At 54.5% G+C, this 16,939-nt stretch overlaps 1 protein-coding gene and 1 long non-coding RNA gene across 2 annotated transcripts in view; both read left to right on the forward strand.

Moving 5' to 3' along the window:
• HCN4 (hyperpolarization activated cyclic nucleotide gated potassium channel 4) overlaps positions 1–9,855 on the forward strand; it is a 42,337-nt gene extending 32,482 nt beyond the window's left edge. Inside the window, exons 3-8 of the mRNA XM_043555058.1 lie at positions 1,213–1,374; positions 3,444–3,662; positions 7,250–7,396; positions 7,495–7,735; positions 8,024–8,188; positions 8,289–9,855. Of these exons, the coding sequence (XP_043410993.1) occupies positions 1,213–1,374; positions 3,444–3,662; positions 7,250–7,396; positions 7,495–7,735; positions 8,024–8,188; positions 8,289–9,751 (2,397 nt within the window). The 3' untranslated portion in view covers positions 9,752–9,855. The remainder of the gene's footprint in view (positions 1–1,212; positions 1,375–3,443; positions 3,663–7,249; positions 7,397–7,494; positions 7,736–8,023; positions 8,189–8,288) is intronic.
• A 204-nt stretch (positions 9,856–10,059) lies between these two features.
• LOC122468456 lies at positions 10,060–16,862 on the forward strand. The gene is made up of 2 exons (XR_006293247.1): positions 10,060–13,666; positions 13,754–16,862. It is a non-coding gene; the product is annotated as an uncharacterized LOC122468456 (long non-coding RNA).
• The last annotated feature ends 77 nt before the right edge of the window (positions 16,863–16,939 follow it).

A 16,939-nucleotide genomic window follows, 5' to 3' on the forward strand; every position in this document is an offset into this window, starting at 1 on the left:
GCCCTGTTGAAACCAGATGAAGCAGCAGCTCTGGAAGGAGGGTGGTGGGCGGGGGGTGCTGGGCTGATGTGCCCACCCTGGCCCCACCCACCCATGCGTCAGCCTCTCACTAGAAGCCATGAGAGTGGGGATGCATGGGTGCCACTGGGCTGGGGTTGAGGGGGCTGTACTTTATTTTGTTTTTATGTTTTTTAATTTAATCTATTTTTGAGGTGGGGGGAGAGAGAGAATGAGTGGGGGAGAGAGAAAGAGAGAGGGGAAGAGAGGAATCCCAAGCAGGCTCCGCATCATTAGCGCAGAGCCTGGTGAGGGGCTCGAACCCAAGAACTGTGAGATCCTGACCTGAGCTGAAATCCAGAGTTGGACGCTTAACTGACTGAGCCACCCAGGCGGAGGGTGCTGTGCTTTATTAAACGATACGGGAGAGCATTACTACGACCACATATTAACTAATCATAAAGATTAATTATTAACCACTTATCAATTAATAATGGTTTGCAATTTATAGAACACTTCTATAGCCAGTACCAAGCACTTTATATGTATAATTTAATCCTTTTGACAATCCATCCAGGTAAGAATTTTTATTGCCATTTTCCAGATGAGAAGGCACGTTCAGAGAGGGTCAGGGACTTTCTCAAGGTCACACAGCTAGGAATGGGGTGGAAATGGGCCTGGGATCAAGGTCTGTGTGAACCTGGAGTGTCTGTGCTGCTTCTCCTTCAGTTCCGTGGCTGTCTTAAGCAGAGCCCACTGCCCCTGGTAGGTCCTCAGCGTCTAGTGGCAGATTTAGGGAAGCACCATGCCCCTGGCCAGACTGCAGACTCTGGTCCCCGGAGGAGGCTCACGCTGGCTCTGGCTTTCTCCCTGTTGTCCTCACGGCTTAGGCAAGCAGATGAAGCAGCTTCTCTGCACCCTTTGGGGTCTATGGGGCTCCGGATGCCCTCCCTTCGCATATCGGCCTGGATGGCTGGACTTCCCGTGGGAGGCCCCCACAACCCAGGAGGCATCCCTCTGGGGCCCTACAGCCTGCTGTGTGCTTCCGGCTCCCAGCCTGACACCTTCCCACCCTTGCCACAGCCTGCGCCTGCACCCAGCCCGGTGCTCTGCCAAGTCCATGTGGAGCGGCGCCCACAAGCAGCTGCAGGGGCGAGCTGAGACCCCTCCTGACAGCCCACCTATCCAGGCCAATTTCTTGCCCTCTGCCTGCAGATCTTCCACATGACCTACGACCTGGCCAGCGCCGTGGTGCGCATAGTAAATCTCATCGGCATGATGCTCCTGCTCTGCCACTGGGACGGCTGCCTGCAGTTCCTGGTGCCCATGCTGCAGGACTTCCCCGACGACTGCTGGGTGTCCATCAACAACATGGTGGTGAGCGTGCGGCTCAGCCCTCCCTCTGGGCGTTGGGAAGAGGGGAGCCAGCGAGGCACAGGTGGGCAGAGTAGGTCTAGGGCTTGGGACTCCTGGGCCCCCACACGTAGGATCCTGGGGTGCCAGCCTGGTGCCCAAGGGCGCATGGATCTAGCCAGTATCCGTCTGTCCCAGAGCGCTGGGCTGCGTGCGGTTACCTGTGCCTTCTTACAGCATCCAGCACGGCTGGGAGCTTTGTGTTTGTCCCAACTTCACCCAGGGAGACGAAACCTTGGCCTTTCTCAGACTATCTCAAGAGTGGCAAAGCTGGGCTGGGGGCTCCTGTCCTACCTCTGCTCCCCAGAGGCAGACTAGTCCTAAAAGCGGAACCCAAGAAAAGGGAAACCTATGAAGGGCGCTGTTGGCAATGCCCAGACTCCCAGATCACACAGGGCCTCCTTCTGCTCCAGCAGCTGAGCTGGGCTGTCCCCTGCCCCCATTCCTCCCCCGCCGCCAGATACACACCTGCTGCTCATAGGTGGGGCCCTCAGCTGGGAAGACTTACCACCTCCCTACCACCAACCCCGTGGTGGGTGAGGGAAGATGGAATTGGGGCTGGGAAGCCATAGCGTAGAGTCAGTCCCCCAGCCTCCCATGGACAGATTGGGCACCAGGCGGGGTGGGGACCCCTGGACCTGTGAGCATTTCTGTGGGTCTGGCGAACCCCTGCCTCCCTCCTCCAGTCAGTTGGTTTGGTCTGTTGGCAAATCCCCAGGGCCCCAGGGGACAAAAAACCAGCTTTGAAAGAGGTGAAAGAGACCCTGAGGCATCTTTCAGCATCAAATAGGCCTTTACAAAACAGCCTTTTGATGAGCTAAGTGTAAATGAATCGGCCATATGGATTGAATTTTCCGGTCCCCAGAGGTTCTGCAGTAAGGCCAGAAGCCCTGACTGAGAGGCAGCTGGGGGCCACCCCAGTTCCCCAGGCCCGGACCACAGGCCAGCACCCCTGGATCAGCCCCGCTGACCTCCCAACCTGGTCTGGACTGAGAACCACCAGACCAGCTCGGCTTTGTCTAGAACCATTCTGAGTGACCTTGAACACGGCAGGCAGCTCCTGTGCCTTTCTCTGGGTGCTAAGAACAGCCTGGTGACCGTGGAAAGGTTTGGGGCTCTGGGCAGGGGCTCTGTGGGTTCCGCACTAGGTCGTGCACACTGTTGCTCACACTCCCTGTGTGAACAGGGAGGCGCTGGGGAGGTGGCAGGTGCTGGGTTTCATCTGGCAGCTTCCTCTTTTGGGACAGTTTCCTCTGTGTGAGGGTGACAGGCCCACACATGCACTCAATTCAGGAGATGGTCCTTCTGCACCCAGCGTTCCCACACAGAGACTTCCTTGAGACACTGAGTGGCTTTGGAGACAAAAATAGCCAAGAGCCTCTCTCACTCCCTTTCTCCCTTCTCCTGCCCCCAAGCATTGTGTGTTCCAGACAGTCCACCTCCCGATGGGGGAGGACAACTAGTGGCCTCAGCCCTGGACTGGCGGGGCTCACCCAGGAGGCGAGTTAGCTCCGCGGCGCCTAAACTTTGCTCACCCAAAACGAGGGCAGTGTTTTTGGCTCAGGCTGCCAGAGCTTGTCCCCCCAGGGGAAGTGTATCTGGTTTTATAATTGAGGTCAGTGGGGAAATGGGCTTCACTTGGCAGTCATTTGGTTGGGGGATAGGGCTATTTCAGCAAGCAGAGGACAGCAGGGTGGCTCGGCCTGGAGCCTTTGGCTGCTGGGTGGGGGAGGGGCTCCAGGCTGCCCCATGGGGGCTGAGAGGCTGGCTCCCCTCCCTTTGCTGGGGCTGCCGGTCTGATCCCTGTCCCTGATAACAAGGGAAAGGCCCAAGTCGGGGACTCACTGTCACCACAGGTTGCCAGCGTGGACCTCCTGTCCCTCACCCAAGGCTTTCAGCCAACAGCCAGGTTGGAAGCCCAGGGCTCACACACTGGGAAAGAGTTAGGCTGACGAGCAGAAGGTGGCAAGGATCTTTCTAGGTGCTAATGAGAGAACGGGCCATTCACTACCCACCCCACAATCTGTCCACAGAACAACTCCTGGGGAAAGCAGTATTCCTATGCCCTCTTCAAGGCCATGAGCCACATGCTGTGCATTGGGTACGGACGGCAGGCACCTGTAGGCATGTCGGACGTCTGGCTCACCATGCTCAGCATGATTGTGGGCGCCACCTGCTACGCCATGTTCATCGGCCACGCCACCGCCCTCATCCAGTCCCTGGACTCCTCCCGGCGCCAGTACCAGGAAAAGGTAGGTCAGAAAGCTGTGGTCCATCCTGGGCGCTCTCGAGAGAACCTGACCATTGATTCCCAGGGATCACAGGCTGGCAGCCAGTGGGTCCCCACCAGGCCCCCCACGTGTTCTGTCCTCTACCATCATCTGGCTTTGCCTGTTAACTTTTTAGTTTGCCTCCTGTTCGTGGAACAAATTCCTACAATAAACAACCCCCCACATTGTTTCCGGTTGCCGAATCCATATCTTGGCCCATTAAATTGACGTTCACCAGTGCCCTCTGCGTTGCTAAAGCCAATAGCTCCTTTGGGTCCTCATCTCGCCCAGCTTGTCAGTGGCATTAGACAGTGACCTCTCCCTCCCTGGCTTCGCACTTGGTTTCCGTAAGCGTACACCCTCGGTTTTCCTCCTCCCTCTCTGGCCGATTCTGCTGCTCTCCGTGGCTGGCGTGTTTTCCCAGTTGTCACACATTGGGTCCCTGGTGGCTCAGGCCTTGCTCTCTACTCCTCCCTGTCTTCCGTCTTTCTCAGTGCTACCCCTGCCACCATGCTCTACGGCCACCTCTGTGCAGTGGGGCCCAAATGATATAACCAGCTGTCCGTGGAGCGCGGGCATGTCCCTTCACGTCTCTGCGCCCCATTTGCTCATCTGTAAGATGGGGACATTAGAAGGGGTCAGTCATATCATGGCATTTACGAGGAGTGAATGGTACCTGCCAACCACTAAGACTGTGTTAGCACAGAGCAAGCCATTCAATATTTATTGGCCAAGTGGACTCCATCTACCACCTTCTACTCCATCTTCTATGTGGCAGGTAGAGCAGGCATTTAAAAAAGGTAAAGCTGATCACATCACCCTGCTTAAAACTTGTTACAGTCCTCACGTTACTCCTACATGCAGAGGAACTCTGAGGTGTGTTTCCTCAGCCTGGCCTTTAAGGGGCATAATCTGGCCCCTGCCCTTCCTTTTTTTGTTTTTTTAATGTTTTTATTTTATTTATTTATTTTAAATGTTTATTCATTTATTTTTGAGAGAGAATGAGCACAAGCAGGGGAGGGGCAGAGAGAGAGGGAGACACAGAATCTGAAGCAGGCTCCAGGCTCTGGGCTGTCAGCACAGAGCCCGATGCGGGGCTCGAACCCACGAACCATCAAATCGTGACCTGAGCCGAAGTCAGATGCTTAACCAACTGAGCCACCCAGGCACCCCTATTTATTTTATTTTTGAGAGACAGAGAGAGACAGAGAGAGAGAGAGAGAGAGAGAGAGAGAGAGAGAGAGAGAGAGAGAGAGAGAGAGAGAGAGAGAGAGAGTGATTGTGTGGGGGAGGGGCAGAGAGGGAGGGAGAGAGAGAATCCCCCTGATGCAGGGCTCGATCCCATGACCTGAGCTGAAATCAAGAGCTGGATGCTCAACCAACTAAGCCATCTGGGCACCCCTGGCCCCTGCCCTTCTCATGCCCGGATCAAGCCATGGGCCCACAGCCCTCTATTCCAGCCATGCCAGGGCCTTACACATGACCTGCCACAGGGCCTTGGCTCAAACACTAGCCTGGAACTCTCCTCTCTCCTTTTCACCTGACCATTTCTCCACCTCTCAGCATGCACTTGGCCTCCGTGGTGAGCCTTCCGTGACCCCACCCATCATGTGACCCCACCATGCCCTCTAATTCCCTTTCGCCACACTTGGTACGCCTGCCATTGCTTAATTAATCTGTGTGATCGGTTGTTTAGCGTCCCCTCTTCCCTATCCAGGCTGTGGCTCTGTGAGGGCAGGACCCAGGTCTCTCCATCCCCATTGAATTCGCAGTGTCAGGCACATGGCAGGGCTCAGTATGTATGGATTAACTGGCTGCCTGCCTGCTCCAGGTGCTGTCCTTTGGTGGGGTGACCGAGAGATGGAGGCCCAGGTCCCATGCTGCCAAAAGGAGAGCTCAGAAGAGCCTGCAGAGCCAGGGCAGGGTGGGAGGGTCAGTTTGGGAAGGCAGAGGAAGGAGAAGGTAGAAGAGTAGAATTCTAGGGCAGTCGTCATGATGAGCAGCAGCAAAGGTATGTAGATGGGTGGGAGAGAAATCAGCCCGAGTAGAACAAAGGGTCTGGATTAGGAATGAGGGGGCTGGAAAGGGGAAGGACAGAAGGAGTTGGATTATAAAGGCCAGGGCTTAGTCTGGGCCGGGTGAGGAATCCATATGGGCCAGCGTCAGGGCCCAGCCTGTGACCAGGGCAGGACTCAGTGTGTGACGAGGATCGGGCTCACTGCAGGATCAGTGCGAGGGCCCAGTGTGTGACCAGGATTAGGGTCGAGTGTGTGACCAGGCTGAAGGCTCAGTCCGGGACTACAATCAGGGACAGTTCAGAAAAAGCACCAGGGTTCATTTTAGGGCAGAGTCAAGCCTCTTGTGGCTTTCCATTTGAGAGTTGTCTTTATTTTCTTCTTTAGCTAATGGCTCTCCAATATGATTCACTGAATCTCTCTCTGAAATCTCTCTGAAATGTATTACCTCCCTTTGTCCCCACTACTAGCTCTCACGTGGACCACTTCAGCAACCTTCTAACTCCATCTCTGTCTCCAGACCTTGCCTCTTCACCACTATTGACTCTGTAGGCATGGGGAATTCTCTAAGATACAGCTCTAGCTCTTCTGTCCCCTGGGGCTGGGTACAACTTTGAGCAGACAGAGCCAGCTTGGCTGGAAGAACTTTAGGAAACTTCATCTCCCAGCTCTCATTTGTCTATTGGCATCTATCTGTAGCCACACTGTGTACCCCCCCACCCCACCTCTTGGAAGTACTAATGTATGAGAACAGGCTCCCCTAATCTGCTTGTTCCTGGGGTAGAGAAACTTCCCTGACATCTCAGTGTGGGAAAAATTTACTAATTGCCTAATCTGTTTCTGTCTACCATGCTCCTGTGGACCCCTACTCTCCACCCACAGTCCTGGGATGGCTGGGGCAGCACCCATCCTTCACCTCTGGGTGGGCAGGAGCATTTCTTATTAGTTTGAGCCCTGGGCACATAGGCTCACAAATCTCTTATCCCCAACCTCTGATTAAGGACCTTGCTCTACTCTGGCCCTCCCGTGGGCTAGAGTCAGTCTTCAACAAAATGACTTGGACCCAGCTGGGGCCACATTTGGATGCACGCCATATGACGGGTCAGGCATCATGACTGCAGCCTCCAGTCCTCCTAACCCATTGCAGCCCAGCCCCGCTGCCTATGCCAGTGTTACCACTGGTGGGAAAGAGTTCCTTCCAGGGTCAGTGAAGCCTCCTTGGTCCATAGCCTTGGTCCATAGTGTGACACAGAAAAGACCCATGTGCAGAGGAAACTTGACTGATCTCCTGGTCAGTTGGCCTGTAAGTAGGCTTTGGACAGTCCCTATTGACCCCGGCCATCTCCATAGTATTGAACACGCTGATGGAGCCCTCCCCCACCCCAAGCAGCTGGGAGTCAGGGCCATTGTTTGGGGCACACCCACACCAAGGATCTCAATCTCAAGGAGCCAGGGACAGCCAAGAAGGCCCACAGGGTCAGTGCCAGCTCTGGTCACCAGCAGGACCGAGGCTGATCAGGAGGTGACGCCCTCTCCCTCTCTCCCGGGGCTCAGTACAAGCAGGTGGAGCAGTACATGTCCTTCCACAAGCTCCCGCCCGACACCCGACAGCGCATCCATGACTACTATGAGCACCGCTACCAGGGCAAGATGTTCGATGAGGAGAGCATCCTGGGCGAGCTGAGCGAGCCACTGAGGGAGGTGAGCAGGGTGGGGGCGTCTGGGAAGGGAGCTTCCTTCCTGCTGGGTGGCTCCCTCACCTTCTCCCTCTCTCCCCACCCACCCTGTCTGGAGAGCAGGAGATCATCAACTTTAACTGCCGGAAGCTGGTGGCCTCCATGCCGCTGTTTGCCAATGCGGATCCTAACTTTGTGACATCCATGCTGACCAAGCTGCGCTTCGAGGTGTTTCAGCCAGGGGACTACATCATCCGAGAAGGCACCATTGGCAAGAAGATGTACTTCATCCAGCACGGTGTGGTCAGTGTGCTCACCAAGGGCAACAAGGAGACCAAGCTGGCAGATGGCTCCTACTTTGGAGGTGAGGCGGCCGGGGAGCCCTGGGGGGGACAGGGGAATGGACAGGAGAGACACAAAGGATGATGTTTGGAGCCCCTCGTGGCCACTGCTTGGAAGTGGGTGTCTGTGGCCCAGTATAGGGGTCCCAGAACTGGAAGAGCCTGGCACCCACTGGGGGACATCTAGTGTGGTCACAGCCGGGGATGGAGTCTTGTGACTGTCAAGCTTCTGTACCAGACAGTGGGGACCCAGGTCGGGGTCTAGCAGGAGGCCCCTTCCAGCTCCCTCCCCACTCCTGCTGTCCTGGCAGAGATCTGCCTGCTGACCCGGGGCCGGCGCACGGCCAGCGTGAGGGCTGACACCTACTGTCGCCTCTACTCACTGAGCGTGGACAACTTCAACGAGGTGCTGGAGGAGTACCCCATGATGCGGCGGGCCTTTGAGACGGTGGCCCTGGACCGCCTGGACCGCATTGGTGAGGGGCCGGGCAAGAGGGCGGCTGGGCTGGGGCCTCCCCCCTCCCCAACCCCGCCTCCTGCTCTGGCCTGAGCCCCTGCTCTCGTTCTGCGGCCCAGGCAAGAAGAACTCCATCCTCCTCCACAAAGTCCAGCACGACCTCAACTCGGGCGTCTTCAACTACCAGGAGAACGAGATCATCCAGCAGATCGTGCAGCACGACCGCGAGATGGCCCACTGTGCCCACCGCGTCCAGGCCGCCGCCTCCGCCACCCCGACCCCCACGCCGGTCATCTGGACCCCGCTGATCCAGGCGCCGCTGCAGGCCGCCGCGGCCACCACCTCGGTGGCCATCGCGCTCACCCACCACCCCCGCCTGCCCGCTGCCATCTTCCGCCCTCCTCCCGGCCCCGGGCTAGGCAGCCTCGGGGCGGGGCAGACGCCCAGGCACCTGAAGCGGCTGCAGTCCCTGATCCCGTCGGCGCTGGGCTCCGCCTCGCCCGCCAGCAGCCCGTCGCAGGTGGACACGCCGTCCTCCTCCTCCTTCCACATCCAGCAGCTGGCCGGATTCTCCGCGCCCGCGGGCCTGAGCCCCCTGCTGCCCTCGTCCAGCTCTTCCCCGCCCCCCGGGCTCGGCGGCTCCTCCCCGGCTCCCACGCCGTCCGCCACCGCCGCCGCCGCCGCCACCGCCGCCGGCTTCAGCCACTTCCATAAGGCGCTGGGCGGCTCCCTGTCCTCGTCCGACTCTCCGCTGCTCACCCCGCTGCAGCCCGGCGCCCGCTCGCCGCAGGCCAACCAGCCGCCGCCGCCGCTGCCGGGGGCCCGGGGGGGCCTGGGACTCCTGGAGCATTTCCTGCCGCCCCCGCCCTCATCCCGGTCCCCGTCGTCCAGCCCCGGGCAGCTGGGCCAGCCTCCCGGGGAGCTGTCCCCAGGTCTGGCCGCCGGCCCACCAAGTACGCCAGAGACGCCCCCTCGGCAACCGGAGCGCCTGTCCTTCGTGGCCGGGGCCTCTGGGGGGGCTTCTCCCGTAGCCTTTACACCCCGCGGAGGTCTCAGCCCCCCTGGCCACAGCCCAGGCCCCCCGAGAACTTTCCCAAGTGCCCCCCCTCGGGCCTCTGGCTCCCACGGTTCCTTGCTCCTGCCGCCCGCATCCAGCCCCCCGGCCCCCCAGGTCCCCCAGCGCCGGGGCACGCCACCCCTCACCCCAGGCCGCCTCACCCAGGACCTCAAGCTCATCTCAGCCTCTCAGCCGGCCCTGCCCCAGGACGGGGCGCAGACTCTCCGCAGAGCCTCTCCGCACTCCTCGGGGGAGTCCGTGGCTGCCTTCCCGCTGGTCCCCAGAGCTGGGGGCGCCAGCGGGGGCAGCGGGGGCCTCGGTCCCCCGGGGAGGCCCTATGGTGCCGTCCCCGGCCAGCATGTCACTCTGCCTCGGAAGACATCCTCAGGTTCTTTGCCACCCCCTCTTTCTTTGTTTGGGGCAAGAGCCGCCTCTTCTGGGGGCCCCCCTCTGACTGCTGCCCCCCAGAGGGAACCTGGGGCCAGGTCTGAGCCGGTGCGCTCCAAACTGCCGTCCAATCTATGAGCTGGGGCCCCTCCCTCCCTCTTCTCTCCCTTTTTCTCCCTTCTTTCTTCCTTCAGGTTTAACTGTGATTAGGAGATATACCAATAACAATAATAATTATCATTGAAAAAAAAAACCCACACCAGAAAAAAGACAGCAGAAAATAACCAGGTATTCTTAGAGCTATAGATTTTTGGTCACTTGCTTTTATAGACTATTTTAATACACAGCACTAGAGGGAGGGAGGGGGGAGGGAAGCAGGCAGGGCCCAAAAGGCAAAAGCCAGAAGAAGGCAGGTGGGGTCTCTGGGGCTTGGGGGGTGGGGGTGACCCATGTTTGGGGTTCTTAGAGCAGATCTGTTTATTGTATTTGTTTTAGGGCAACAGGCACCACTAGCCCCCTAGCTGTGAACTTGGAGCCCCATTCTATGGGGGTAGGAAAGTGTTGCCCTTGGATGTGTTTCTGGGGAGCCTCAGTCGCCTGAGTCCTTGAGACAAAAATGGGGCCAGGGCCCTGAGAGTCTTGCATTTTTTCTACTGCAAACTTAGCAAGATATGTATATGAACATGTATATGTATATGTATATGTATGTAAGATGTGTATATGTATAGTTATGTAGCGCTCTGTAGAGCCATGTAGATAGCCACTCACATGTGTGCACATTTTAACCCCATGTTGCCAGGACACCCAGGTCACTTTACATCCAGCAACACGCCTTGGCCCTCGGGCTGGACACCACAGGGTCTCGGGGAAGTGTTCTTTGCAGTCCTCAGGGAAGAGGACCCCAGGACCTCTCAGCAGGCTCCCTTTCTCCCCATCTCTGGTCTCAAATCCAGTCTCAGCCCAACCTCTCACCACATGGAGGCAGAAGACTGCTCCTTCCCTGTGGGGCCTCAAGCACATCCTGTCACCTCCATGGCCCTCAATTTTCCCATCTGTACAGTGGGAGGTGAGGGGGACTTCTATTTATTGAGTCTGCTCTGTGCCAAGCACTGGTTTAGCACTTTACACACGTTAACGCCCTCAATTTCACAAAGACGATGAGGTAGGTACTTTGATTCTCCCCATTTCACAGGTGAAGAAACGGAGTTTGGCTGTATTTTTCCCAGAATCCTGTAACTAGGAGTGGCAGAGCCAGGACTGATCTGAGGTTTAAATCCACGCCTGCCTGTGGCCAAATCCTATATCCCTTCCATAAGCAATTGTTGAGCGGGGCTAAGTGAGTCTTCAATTGTAGTGCTGCGGGAAGAGACCAGATTTTGGAAGCAATCAGACCTGGGTTCGAATCCCAGCCCTGCCATTTAGCTATATGACCTTGGGCAAATTATCTGACCTTTCTGAGTCTGTTACCTCACTTGTAAAATGGGAATAATCATGGTACTGCTTCACAAGGACCTATGAGGACCAGATGAGAAAAGTAGATGTGAAATGCTCAGCCCAGAGCCTGGCACACACCATAGTAGGTGCTCAATAAATGTTTCCTCTGATCCCTCATGTGCCCAGCCATTGCTCCAACAAGCTATGGTAAGAGCTCAGAGAACTTCATCTGAGGGCTCCAGGATCTTATGATCTCAGGACACAGGAGGTGCCTGGGCCTCCTGAAGGGCCTCCTGTGGCCGGTGGTGGGCTTGAGTCAGGCCTTGAGAGGTGGAAGTGTCAGAGGGAAGAAAGGAAGAAGGAAGGAAAGGGAAGAGAAGGGGAGTGTCAAGAAGAGGAGAGTAGGGGTGGGATGGAGCGCCCAGTGAGGACGAGACTGAGGTGGACGAACAGTTGTAGAGTCAGGGGCTTTGGGTGGAGATCCAGGGAAGGCCCTGGATGAGAGGTTAAGAGGATTGGCTCAATTCTGAAGGCACCTGGGAGCCAGAAGCAGGTTCAGAGTGGGGGGCCAACGTGAAAGTTGCTCAGGTGCCTCCTGAAGCATGCTCCTCCTCCCAGACAACAGAGCCAAGATTAATGGTCCGCCTCTGCCTATCAGGCAAGAGCAGATATGGCTGCCAGGACCCGCACAGTGAGGAGGGTTGGTCTCGCCTTGTCCATCCAGGAACCCCCTCCATGCTCCAACCAGAATGATGTCACCATCAGGTTTTGTCCTGAGTCGTCCTGGGATGTAGGGCAGGCCAATTTCTCCATGGTTGGGCCACAGGGACAGGGAGGCAGTCATCCAGGAGAGAAGGTGGGGAAGGATCCTGGGGGGAGACTAAGCACCTGGCCCTGGTCTCTAGTGGGGCAGGAGAATACCCCTGAGGCCCAGGGAGTTCTCAGAACTGGAAGGATTTAAGTGGCAGCCTCAACGTGAGTTCTGCACACACCCCTGTCCCGCCCTCCCCCCAAGGAAGGGAACAGGACTCGATCCAAAACCAGTCTAGTCCTGGAGGTGATGGGGTGGGGGGAGGGGACAGGAGTAGGGGTGGAGGGTGCAGGGCCATGAGGAGTGAGGACCACCCCCCTTGCCATCAGGGCCTGGCCTCACTACCCTCTTCACACACACACACACACATTTTATAAAAGCTCTGACCCCGTCCAGCCACTCCTCAGAGACTGGGGAAGCCAGGTCCAGTCAGCAGGCCCACTCATCCCCAATCCCCCACAAGCAATTTTCAAATCTACCACTTTTAAAACAGAAAACGGTAAATGCACCGTGTTGTATATTTTATTTAAATAAAAAAATTCCAGCAGATGCTGTCTTTTTCCAGGTGTCAGGGATTGGGATTGGAGAGTAAGGTCAGTGGGATATACTGGAGGCTCAGGAGCCAGCCTGTGGTGGGCGGTGGGACATGGGCCCTAGAGCACACGGGGGCACTTGTGTGTACAAATCTGTGCCCCAGAGCAGGGGTCACATGTGCAAGGGAGTGTGAGAGGTCTGGCTGTGGGGGCTGGTGTGCACTGTTTACGGGCTGGTGAGTCATTAAGGAGGAGCGTGAGAGTGTGTGAGTGTCCTTTGTCGGCTGGTGGAGGAGACCCTGGCTCAGACCCTTCCCACCCCAGCTGTTAGGGCTCCTTGGTGTTCCCCATCGGGGCAGGAGGATAGTCAGTGTGCATGTGGACTCCAGTTGGATACTGAAGAGTGAAATGCCATTTTAGCCTGAGCCCTCAGCAACTGGAGGGAGGCTGGGGGGCAAAAGGTGACCAGGCTGGGGGTAGGGTGTCATGGCCAGGACAGAGGATTGCCTTTCAGAATGGCCAAGGACAGGGAACAGCCGCTGGGCTGCCGTGTGGGTTGGGGAACCTGAGGGCACACTCAGGATTGGTGGCTTCGCTGTTAAGAGGTGTGGCACCCACTCCCTGCTGAGGGGTGGGGGCCCTGGGCTTGGCCCCCAGACTCTCTGTGAAGCCCTCAGGCAGGTGCCCCCACTCTCCCCAGGCCACAGACGGTGCCTATCAGCTCTGCGACCTTGCCGTAGGGGACAGGCAGCCATCCATGGCTGGAAAAGTGAAGTCCCCGGGGCTCCCTGCTGGGCTCGGGGACTGCCACGTGGCCGCCTGCAGGAGGAGGGGAAAGCCCTCAGCAAAGGGCAGGGAACCCGGTCCCCATCACGGATTGCCAAGTGGATGTTGTTTCCATGGTAACCATCCCCGGAGTCCCGTTGCTAAGGAGGCAGCTTGGCAGGCCTGGCGTCCCCATGACAACTGCCCCCTGCGGCCCAGGCAGCAGGCGCTTCCTCAGGGACCCAGGGGAGGGCAGAGGTGGGACACAGGCCTGGCCTTTGAGGCTCTGGGGAAGTCTTTTCGAAGAAGAGTGATTTAGTCCAGCCAAACCTCGAGGGGCAGACGTGTACTTCAGCGGCCCCAAGGATACTCACCCCCATCCACCCCCCTACCTACCCAGGACGCATCACCCCAGGTACCTGCACAGCACAGGGCCTCGCTGCTCCACTGGGGGACCCAGGCAACGCCAATCATGATCTTCTCTGTTCCCTGACTCCAAAAGGACCCTTGGTAAGTACCCACCATGTGCCAGGCGCTGGTGATCTCCCCTTCTCTCCTTCTACCCACACAGCCCTGACCACTCAGAATTCACCTCAGTTACAGTGAGCAGAAGGGCACCTACACTCAACAGGGCGAGGAACTTGGGCCAGACCAGTCCACGAGAATGTGCAGGGACCAGGATGCACACCTGGCACTGGGGACTCCAATCCTGCCCCTCTCCGTGGTGACATGCCAAGGGGCTGATGGCAGGAGCAGTCTGTCCGGGCGCAGGCAAGAAAGGTGGTGTTGTCTGTAAGAATTTAAAAGCAAGAATAAAAATGACTAAACGCCAGGTTGCTTTCTTTTATCTGTCATCATCACCATCTACCAGCGATTCCGAACAACACTGGCCATAAGACCCTCCCTCCCCTCCACACAGGCAGCGCCCCCCACCCCCAGAAGTGTCACCACACCCCAGACTTCGGTTCCATGTGCCGCTACCATCGTGGTGGGCAGGACTGAAGTCACCCTTTCTGCCTTTGTGGGGATAAGCCAGATTGACATTTTTGAAAAAACACTTAAAAAGTTGAATAAAATCCCTCCGTCAACTCTGTTTCTTCCCAGCCAAACTTCTTGAGAGTTGTCCCCGTTCCCCACCCTCATTTCCTTTCCTCCAAGTCACTTCTTCCTCCACCACAATCTGGCTCCCACCTCCTCCCCACCAATAGCTCTAGACAAGGACATCACTACAGAGTGGTCCTCTCCGACCCCGCCCCGCCCCTTGTTGATGTTGCTTCCTCAATTCCCTTTCTCTTGAGGGTGGAATATTTCACACACACAGAAGATATAAACACATAATAAATACATAAATAAGACATTAAAAATATGATAAAGCAACCATGTACCACTATGATCCCCTTACTTTTCCTGACACTTTTACTACCAAAATAAAGCATGTCTAAACAATGTGTTTGGTTGCTTACCAAGGTTGGGGGATAGGGATTGGAACTAGTTGTCTTTGCTGGGGGGGGAGGGGCAGTTATCAATAATAATATTCAGAATTGCTGATAGACGGTGATTGTAAAAAGCAAACTGAGTTTTAGTTCATTTTCTTGTTTTCAGTTTCCTTGCAAATGATCTATCTTTTCATTGCCTGCCCTTTCCAATTTGTACACCACTGAATACATTTGTAAAATTCTGAACTTTGCACAGTGGTATCATGCTGTATGTATCCTTTAGTAATTTGCTTTTTTTGGTTCAATATTGTAATTTTGAGACCCTGTTGATGCATAGAGCTAGTTAATTCATTTTCACTGCTGTACAGCATTCCAATATATGAATATGCCATGTTCATAAGTATTCTTCTGGAGATGGCTACTTCTGGAGATGGTTACTTCCAGGTCCTGTTATTACAAACACAGCTACTAGAAACATTCTTCTTTGTGGCTCCGGATAAAGAAGTGTAAAAAGATCTCTAGATTCTGTATCTAGGAGCAGAATAACTGAGTCATAGGGTGAGTTACTCTTGGCTTTACAAGATAATGCCAAACAGTTTTAAGTGGTTTTAACAATTTATACCTCCCACCTACAGGGTATGACTTACTCCTGCCCCACGTTCTTGCCAATAATTGGAATCATCAGACTTTGTTATTTTTCCCAATCTAGTGACACCTGATTATGTTTTAATGTGCAAATCCCTGATTACTAGTACAGTTGAATATTTTTTAATATATCCATTTGCCATTTGTATTTCCTCCTCTGAGAAATATTTTTTCAATGTATTTTGCCTGATTTCTTATTATCTTTTTATTGATTTGTAGTAGTTTCACACACACACACATCTATTTGGGGAACAAATTCTTTGGTCGTTAGATGCGTTACAAGCATCTTCCTCTTTTTGGCTTTTAGTTTCACTTTTTTTTTTTTTGGTGTTCTTTGATAGAAGTTTTACGCTTTAATGAGATCAAGTTTAGCAATATTAAAAAAATGTCTAGTATTTCTTTAGTGTCTTTTTTGCTGGTTTAAGAAACCTATCTTCCTCTGATGTTATAAAGATATTTTTCTATATTAATTTGCAAAAATGTGTACTGTTGCTTAACCTACCTGATCTTAACTTTGGTATGGTATCAGGACAGAATTCAGTTTCATTTTTACCACGTATGGATAACCAATTGTTCCTACTAATTTACAATGTCACTATGTATCATCTCTGGGTCTATGTTGAGGCTCTGTGTTCAGCACCTGTCCTTGCCTGTCCTTGTTCAAACAGTACCTGTCTTACTATAGCTTTATAAAGTACGTTGATATTTAGTTGAGCGAGTCCCCACCTTCTTCCTCTTAAAGAACGTCTTGGCTATTCTAGTCTCTTTGTATTACCATATACATTGTACAATCAGTTTGTTAAGATGCATGAAGAATTCAATGGACTTCTCATTTGAAATTACATGAGCATTATTATTAAAATTTGTATTCCTATGGATGAACAGAGTATAACTTTCCCCACACCTGGGTCTTCTTTAATGTGTTTTTTTTTATATCTATCTAGCTATATATATACCCGTCAGGATAATTAGCACTTAGCTGCCCCAACAGGAAAAGCTCCAAATTTCAATGGTCTTACACAAGGAGGGTTTATTCCAGCTTAGGGAAAGCCCCCTGCAGGCCAGGCAGCCACTCTCCTCACTGATATCAGCTGGAACCCCTGGTGTCCAAGATGCTGTGGGAGGAGCAGAGGCAACTGGAAGAGGTGAGTGATCGTGGACCACTTCTGTCCAGCAGAGACATGCTTCACTTCCTCTCATGGTCTGTTGTCACTTGGCCATCTCGTAACCACCAAGGAGGCTGTGGTACATGAGGAAGCGTGTGGAATATTCGCTGGGCATTAACTGCCTCTGCCAAATCTTTCACATGGCTTTACAGTTCATGGCGGTCTGTACTTTTTGTTAGATTTATTCCTCATCCCTTGTTTTAATGTTGCGACTGCTAGTCGTATCTGTTTGCTTCACAGAGGCTGAATTTTGACAAATGTACACAGTCCTGTAAGCAACCCAACAGTGAAGATCTAGAAAATGTCCTTCACTCCTCCGGAGCCTCGTGACCCTTTTCAGTCAACCCCTGCCTCCTTCTCCTGGCCCCTGGTGGTCTGCCTCTGTCACTAACGTTTTGTTTTTTCTAGAAATTTCATATAAATGGAATGAATCATTAAATATGCCCCTCTTGCATCTGATTTCTTTCAATGAGTCTGAAGTTTTTAAGATCTGTGTGTGTCGTGTGTATTGTAGAGCAAACACTCCCTTTATGGAG

Source organism: Prionailurus bengalensis, chromosome B3 (assembly GCF_016509475.1).
Source record: "Prionailurus bengalensis isolate Pbe53 chromosome B3, Fcat_Pben_1.1_paternal_pri, whole genome shotgun sequence".
Taxonomy (NCBI): domain Eukaryota; kingdom Metazoa; phylum Chordata; class Mammalia; order Carnivora; family Felidae; genus Prionailurus; species Prionailurus bengalensis.